The sequence below is a fragment of the Alligator sinensis genome, unplaced genomic scaffold (genome assembly GCF_000455745.1).
Source record: "Alligator sinensis unplaced genomic scaffold, ASM45574v1 scaffold642_1, whole genome shotgun sequence".
NCBI lineage: Eukaryota > Metazoa > Chordata > Crocodylia > Alligatoridae > Alligator > Alligator sinensis.
The window spans coordinates 1,600,654-1,608,893 of record NW_005842289.1 but is presented as its reverse complement, the minus strand read 5'-3'; the positions used below and the strand labels follow the sequence as shown (position 1 = coordinate 1,608,893).

General features: G+C 49.6%; 1 protein-coding gene across 4 annotated transcripts in view; it reads right to left on the bottom strand.

Annotated features, from left to right (window-relative positions):
• EXOC3L1 (exocyst complex component 3 like 1) overlaps positions 1–617 on the bottom strand; it is a 23,795-nt gene extending 23,178 nt beyond the window's left edge. For all 4 annotated transcript variants that reach the window (XM_006028109.3, XM_025209455.1, XM_025209457.1 and 1 more), the window contains exon 1: positions 501–617. In XM_006028109.3, the coding sequence (XP_006028171.1) occupies positions 501–543 (43 nt within the window). In that variant the 5' untranslated portion in view covers positions 544–617. The remainder of the gene's footprint in view (positions 1–500) is intronic.
• Positions 618–8,240: the final 7,623 nt, after the last annotated feature.

Genomic DNA, 8,240 nt, shown 5'->3' with positions numbered 1-8,240 from the left:
AAGAGTCCCCCTTGACCCCAGGGACTGGACTAAAAAAAGATCTTGAAGGATACTGCCCGCTATAACCTCGGATGCCATCATTCTTTTCCGAGTCCAGTGCAGAAGCAAGGGGGAGAGTTGACTACATACACTCCAAGATAGCAGGGTGTGGGCAAGGGAGCTTTAAACCCTGTTAAAGGGCAGAGGATTAACCCCACCTTCATGAACAACCAGTGCTTCTTGGCACTGAGGGGGCACCATGGCGGCGAGTGGCAAGCAGGGATCGCCTGCAGCTGCCAGTGTCAGCAGGGTGGCGAGCGGGGACCACCCGCAGACGCCACTGGCCGCATCAGTGATAGGTGACTGAGTCCTTTCAGACTCTGGAGACTGGCTCCACATCTATAACGCCCCCCTCAGTTCAAGAAATCATGAGTTGCCCAATCTCCAGAAAGCACTGTCCCAGCATGAGTTGCCTGGGCAGTGGGACCCACCGCCCTCCTTCCAGCTGCTGTTCTTGTTACCTTTAGGGCTGCTGGAGTCCTCTTCCTCCGCAGACATGCCCATAGCTTCAGCCGTTGTGTGCAGGGTTCAGAGGACAGGGCTGGGCTGAACAGAGGAAGCACAGGCAGCAGTTTCCTTCAGTGATTCCACTCACAGCTCCTCAGGGACTCATTGTATTACTGCAGACACATTCAGGATGTCGGAAGGGAGGGAGAGGGGCAGAGGAGGGGGGGAGGGGAAGACAGTGAATAATGCTGACATTTTTCACTCTTTGTAAATGAAATCATTCAGTGCACAGGGCTGCCGCCATGCATGCATGCCTGGGAATGCAAACTGCATATGCACATTTGTATGCATAGTTGATTTTGTACATAACCATGCCCGGGTTCTGAACAGATTCACTCTCCTTCATGCTCCATCTGTATCTGCATACGGCTATGTATTCATATCACATGCATGTGCCAGTCAGTGAGACTATCTGGCTCTAACTCCCTGTGTGCACTATGTGTTACTTGTGTAGAGAGCTGTACGAGTTTACATCATATGCCAATGTTGCTGGGGGGAAGGGAAGGGCTGTACACCTGTTTTTGTCATGTGTGCTTGAGTGCTGTGGGCTGTGCCTGAGTTTATACTGAAGACTGATGTCTGTATAAGCACCTGTTTGTTTATGTTACATTCCAATTCAAGAAACTGAATTAGCATATGGCTTTCACATTGCTGATATCCCTCACAAAATTATGTAGATGCTGAAAGTATAGGGAGTCCTGATGTAAGCAACTTTCACAAGCTTTAGAAATTACTTTAGGAGCAGGTGCCTTTCCCATCCCACTCCCAGACATGGCCCACACGTTGTAGAGAATGCAAACTCGCCCCCTTCCCTGGGGTTGGGTTTGTTAACATAGAACTTCCCACTCTTGAGCGTACAATAATAACCTTTTACAGAAGCAGGATGCCAGCTGCTGTGATTCCCCTGCTTTACCTGTGTAAGGGTGTTATGTCGTGTGTTATGGCAGGATTTAGGGGTACACCAATAGAAATGTTGGGGGCTGATACCAATAGCCGATATTTAAGGAGGCATATAGGCCGATGCCAATCCGATATCCAATACAGCTGCCTCCAGGTGGTGTTTGTTGTGGTGGAAGGGGCGTGGGAGGGGGGCAGATCAGTACCCCCCCTCCCCCCACGGTGAGGGAGGGAGCAGGTGCTGCCCAGACAGGGCAGGGGTGCGGGAGGAAGGAACAGCCTGGGGGGGGCGGTGGCCCCCGCCGCTGCTTGCACCACGGGGGGAGGGTGTATCCCCGGATCCGCGCAGGCCGGCGCAGCGCGGGACTCTTCCCAGCAGGGGCTAGGCTCGGAGCAGGCACCAGCGGCGCTGAGAGGGGGCTGCAGCCACCCCACATGTCGCCACAGCTCCGCTCCCAGACAGCCTCGGCTCTTCCTAGCGTGTGGGTAGAAGTGGGACATGGTGCCTGGTGACATGGGGCTGGGAACGGAGCTGCAGCAAAATCTGGGGTGGCTGCAGCATTCCCCAGCGCTTCCGGTGCCCGCTCGGAGCCCAGCCCTCCCCGAGAAGAGTCGCGCAGCACCAGCTCCAGCTCCAGCCCGCCCCGCGCAGGCCCGGGGGCGCACACCCCGCTGCCCTCCCAGGGTGCAAGCGGCGGCGCAGCCACCCCCGCCCCCACGAGCTGCGCCTCCGTGCCATGCCCCCTCCCCCACCCCACCTGAGCAGTGCCTGCCCCTGCCCCCTCCCTCTCACCGTGGGAGGCATTGATCTGCCCCCCGCTTCCGATTTACCAGGTGGAGGAAGCTCGCCACGCTGCGCTGTGGCTGCGCACATGCAGGGGCATTTATGGGCCAAATTATCAGCCCCATCAGGCCGATAAACGACACAGCAAATTTTTTCTACATCGGTACCGATCCGATATCAGATGTATTGGTGCACCTCTATCGGGGTTGATGGCAGTTTTGCAAAGCGTTTAGATTATGATTTGTACAGGATGATTTGGATAGGGATGATCCTACCTCAGGCAGGGGGTTGGACTAGATGACCTCTGGAGGTCCCTTTCATCCCTACTTCTCTCTGATTTCTATGATAAGGACTTGTTCCAAGCGTCTCCCCAAACTGGGCTACCCCTAGCATTGCTCCTTCAAGAACAGTTCAATGCATCCCTTAGATTCACTCCCATTTTCCCTATATGTAGATGGGGCAATAAATCACCTGCTTCAGAACAACTCATGATATGCTTTCTGGTCATGAATACCTGTTAACTGGGTATAGTATTTCAGCCAGTACTGCAGAATTTCATTAAATTAATGGCTGCATTAGAAAACATGGTGATAATTAACCACGCTGTGACAGGAAATTGACAGAAAAAGAATTCAGAATTTCTGCTACAAATAAACCTAACAATTATAACTAGAAACTTTCAAGATACCTTTATACTGCAAATGTAATTCTATTTATACAACTAAAGACATGCATGGCCCTTATAAAATCAGCATTCACCTGGTATAAACAGCACATGGATAATGTAACCAAATACCTGATGTTGCAGTCAAAAGCAGGATTGGAACCTAGTGCAGTTAAGGATTGACATGACGATTAATGACAGAAAGGCTTTAATAACTATATCACACATGGGCTATAAAACTAAATGATAGGAAAAGACTCCTTCCCAATATTCAGTAAGCTGAGCTCATATTCAGATGAGCTATCACAAAAGTCCTAGTATATGTCAGCTGCAAGAGTGTCTCTCACCAATGCAGGCATGAAGCGGTTTCCATATTTGCAGCCTTCACTGGGCATGGATCTGTGGCCGGGAGTGATCAGTTGGGTGCAGGTTACAATTTTTTTTTTTTAGAAAAATATATATCTCTATATATAAATAGATAGTTATATATATATACACCATCTAGCATACCATTCTTCACAAAACTTAACCCACTTTCAAAACCTTATACCCGTCTCCAAAAAACTCACATCCGTGTACCCGTTACAATAACTGCACCCACACACCCGTGCTCCCGTCCACCTTCCTTTCCTTGTTACATGTACACTGTCCCTTTGGTTCTTATTCCAGTTCTGAGCTTTAAACCCTCAGTTCAGTCACTGCCACTGTCCCTGGTGGTTCCGCTGTTGCTGTCACTGCTGCTGTCCTCATCGCTGTCACTTGACTTGGTTGACTCATTGTCTCCTTCGCTGTCACTGCCTGCTTCCCCTTGAGGCCGGGGTCTTTCAAGAGCCTGTGCCAACTGTCCCTCTGCCAGGTGGTGTTGGCCACCTCCTCTCTGTCCTCTCCTACCACTTTTTGGTAGTAGGACTGGAGCTCACTCAGTACCATTTTAACACAGTCTGCTACCTCCAGTTTTGTGTGCCTGTACATCAGGAGGTTCCTGGACTTCCACAGGGTGCTCCTGAAGCAGGACATGAACTGATCAAAGTGCCTGTATAGCACTACTACTCTCATCATCTGTCCAACCCCTGTCATCACTTCGCAGAGTTGGTTTACTTTTATCCACACCTCCCTGGTGTATGGGCAGAGCCATAGGAGGTGGTTGATGATCTCTGATGCACCTTGGCAGATTTCCCTAGGGCAACTGAGTTAACCTCTCTGCCCCTCTGTGTCTCTGTGCCCTCACTGGGAGTGAGCAACAGACTATTAGCCAGTTCAGGTCTCTGTGGTCTTTTTGTAGGTCCTTGTGGAAGATCTGTTCCCATGTGGCCTGGCAACCATTGCCAGGGAGCAGCTCCACAGTTGACAGCATGTCTCTGACTGCCTCTTGTATCTTCCTGTGGTTAGACACAGTTGCGGGGACTTCGTTCTGTAGCTCGTATTCACTCTAGAACTAATTCAGGACCTTGCAGAACCAGGGGTGTTCCATGGGCCACGATCTCCTGTTGATTGGTGTGAACACCCCCCACAATCTCAGAAGGTGTCCTGCAAAAGACCTGACAAGACAGGCTGTTTTGGACTCTATGCCAGTCACCAGTTTACAGATCTGCCTCGTGTACCATGCCCACAGGAACAGGAGTATGTCTGGCATTCCCCGGCCCCCAGTCCATTTCATTTTGTAAAGGGTCTTCCTTGCCACCGCCTCCCATCTGGATCCCCAGAAGACACACATGGCTCTCTAGATTCTGTGGGTGAGATGCTTCGGAGTGGGAAAGACCCCTGCGGTGTACAGAAGCACACTGCCTTTGAGTGCCAGGTGCCTCCCCATGGAGAGGCAGCGCATGTGCCACAGACCCAACCTCTGCTTAACTTTGGCCTTTGTCTTTTTCTATGCCTTCCTTCCACTCAGCTCAGGGTTGAACTCCACCCCAAGGATCTTGACCCCCTCATGAGGGACAGAGACCCCCAGGGACATTAGGTCCCCAAGCTCTCCCACACCCAGACAGATGCTTTTACTTACATTGACCTTGGTCCCTGCTACCACTTCATAAACCTGTGTGTGCCACAGGGCTCTTTCTACTGACCACTTATTGTGGCACAGGATGTTCAGGTCGTCCATGTACGCCAGGATCCTGGTCTCTTCTTTGCTGCTGCTTGGGATCTGAACTCCACGTATCCCAGGGTCCTGCCTAATGCGCTGGGCTGGGGGTTCAATCGGGCTGGGTGCACATTACAATGTTGCAGAGATTTTTCTCTCTCTCCTGAAGTGCACACTTTTGCCAGCAACTGTCTTTCATTCTTATACAATTTAACTGTATAGCTTCAAAGCATTCCTTCTTGATAGTTAGTTGATTAAAGTTCAAACAAAGCAGGTAGGGAGGGACCACATTACAATTGCTAACTGCTCAGATCCTGTTTTGGGCCGTCTAGTTGTGAAACTTATTTTTCCAAACTTTTGATCAGTCCAGAGGTTACACTTCAATCAAATAGGATGGGTCTTGATTGACTGAACAAGATACCTTGTAGAACTGATCACAGAACAGTGTTTTGGGTAGTTATTTTAACAATAGGGCAGAACCCAAAATAGTCTGAGCTGGTGATGGTTTATGGAGACATTTGCAAAACTCCAAACAAACACTGAATAACTGTTCTGACAAATATGCCTTAATCCAGGGAGAATGTGTCAGCAAGGAAGATATAGTCACATAGGAATATACAGTTATTTATGAGTGGTTTAGCATAATAAAACATTGGGTACATTTGCAACTAGCACAAGAAATTAAATCAAATGGGATTGCTTTATTTTGCATGGTCCCAGTCACAATCTTGCATTCTTGTGCAAGATGCACTGTTATTTTAATTTGGTCATTTAAATGTCATTTGTAGGTCTGGACAAGCTTTCACAGTTTTCACTTGGCATCAAAGCTTGTTTATCATACTTTAAGGTGCAATTTTATTTGAAACATATAAACCCAATCAGATATAGGAGTTGTTAGACCAGAAAGGACCACTAGAACCATCTTGTTTGATCTCTTGTAGAACAAAAGGTAAAGGTTTTTTGTTCTGTAATTCATGTACCTAGCCTGCAAATCTATGGCTGAAACACATCCCTTATAAAGACAATGAATGTCCATTTAATGAAGTTTTTAAGTCATATACAATCTAGCACATTCCTGGCAAAGAGTTCTAATCTATTAAAAGAATTGTTATTAATCAATCATACTATTAAAATGCATACCATATTTTTACTTTGAATTCATTTGGCTTCACTACAAGTCACTGGATTTCATTTTACCTTTGTTAGCTAGGTTAAGGAGCTCTCTGCTACCAGAAAGCCTTTCTTCATGTAGGTACTTATAGATCAAGTTGCCTCTTCATCATCTTTCTTTGGCAAGTAAATAGACTGAGCTTTCTAAGTTCTAGTACTCAACAATCATTGTTGTGGCTCACTTGAACCCTATTTTTAACTAGAGTTAATCCCACCTCCTTCCTTCAGTTTATACATCTAAGAATTGCGTTAGCCCATTTGCCCAGAGCATCATGGCCGACTGAAAAAGAGTTAATGCAAAAAAGTGTGTGGGTCCCTCCTGCCCCCATCTCATTGCCTTTTTTTGCAAATCAGTATTAAGGATCAGATGACAGCATGTTGCAAATGTAGATGCATTACAAAGCTACTCAATCTCCAACCCATGGGCCAAATATGGCCTGCAAGCCATCATATCTTGCCCACAGGAGTCCCAATGGGGTGGGAAATTTGGTGCCAGGAAAGCAGTGGTCATTAACATGGTCACCCTCCCCTGACCAAATTCCTAAACCCCAAGTCCCACACTGCTGGTTGCTGCTGGGCCATGCCTCCTTCCCCACATCTGGATCAGGACTGGACCATGCTCTCTCTCCTCCCCATCCAAACCAGTTTAGGGGTGGGCCACTACCCTTCCACCCCACTCCCCTCATGGGGCCAAGCCACACCTCTTTCCCCTTCAGGGCCAGGTTGTGGCTGGATTGCGCAGGTTGTGTGCACCTTTGCCGGCCCCCCCCCCCCCAACTCCCCTCCGCGTGGCTGGATGGTGCCCACTGCACCCACCCACCCTGGTGCTAGATCAGGACCACTGGCGGGATCCAGCCTGCAGGTGGACAGGGCGCTGCCCATCCGGCTAACAGGGGGAAAAGGTTGAGCACCACTGGTATAGCCTATACTAGTTCCTTGAGTGAAATCCATACCAGCAAAAGCACTTGTATGCTAATACACCTGCATCTACACTAAAGCTTTTGCTGGCATTGAAAAGTCATAAAAATCCCATTCTGACAGCTCTATATCAGCAGATTTCTGTGTTGACCTTTGTGGCCTCTCCTCATCAGTATTAACCACTGCATGCTCCTCCATGTCACCTACAAGCTTCAATACTCCATGATTACAGACTTTCTTCTAAATCATTACTGAAAATACTGATTACTGGTAGACTAAAGCCAGATCACCCATTCCCCTTTAACTAGGGTAGCCATTCATCCAGTTTTATAGAGGACAGTCTGGTTTTCTGCTACTCTGTTCTCTGTCCTCTAGTGATATGAAACCAGATGCCTTGATGGCCTCTATTTTTCTCTGGAGACACACAGCCTTTCAACCCACAATTGAACTTTAGATGGCTTGTCTTCATTCGTTAATATGTTTGACATTTAATTAATCCCGTGTTTGTATCGGACCTGAGAATGCCAACAAAGATCCTATTTGTCATGCTTCCTAATGATGTCCTTACGTTACGGCTGTTGCTTCCTGCCGTTAAACGTTTGTCTTCAAAATCTCGGGAACCAGCAGCGAGAAGGAGAGGAGTCAGGCACATGTGTGTCCCGCACGCACGTGTGCCCCCTTAACCAACTGACTGACCGGAGGCGGCGGCGTAGCAGCAGCAGCGGCAGCAGCAGCAGAGGCAGAGGCAGAGGAATTGGCAGCGGGGGCAGCAACAGCTGATCCCCCGAAGGTAAGTGGGGCGGAGGGACCCGGCGCAGCTGAGCTGGATCCGGAGGGGGAGCCCCCCGGGTCCCATATAGCTGAGCCGGTAGGGAGCCACGCTCCCGAGCCGCGCAGTGCGAACAGAGAGCGCAAACAGGGAGGGCTAGGGAGGGGACTGTCCCCCCAGGCCAGGGAGCACCCCCAGGGCTAACCCTTGGGGAGCAGGCTCCAGCGGCACCGGATCCCCCCAGCGGGGGAGTGTAGGGGGCAGGACTGCCGGCAGGCACTTCTGGGTAGACCGGGGCGCCTGATTGTGGTGTCGACGAGGAGTGCTGCTAGGGCCTCTGCCCAGGGGGACAAGGCTAACCGGGGCTGGTCTGAGGCCTCCACCCAGACTGAGCCCATGGGGGAGCTGATGT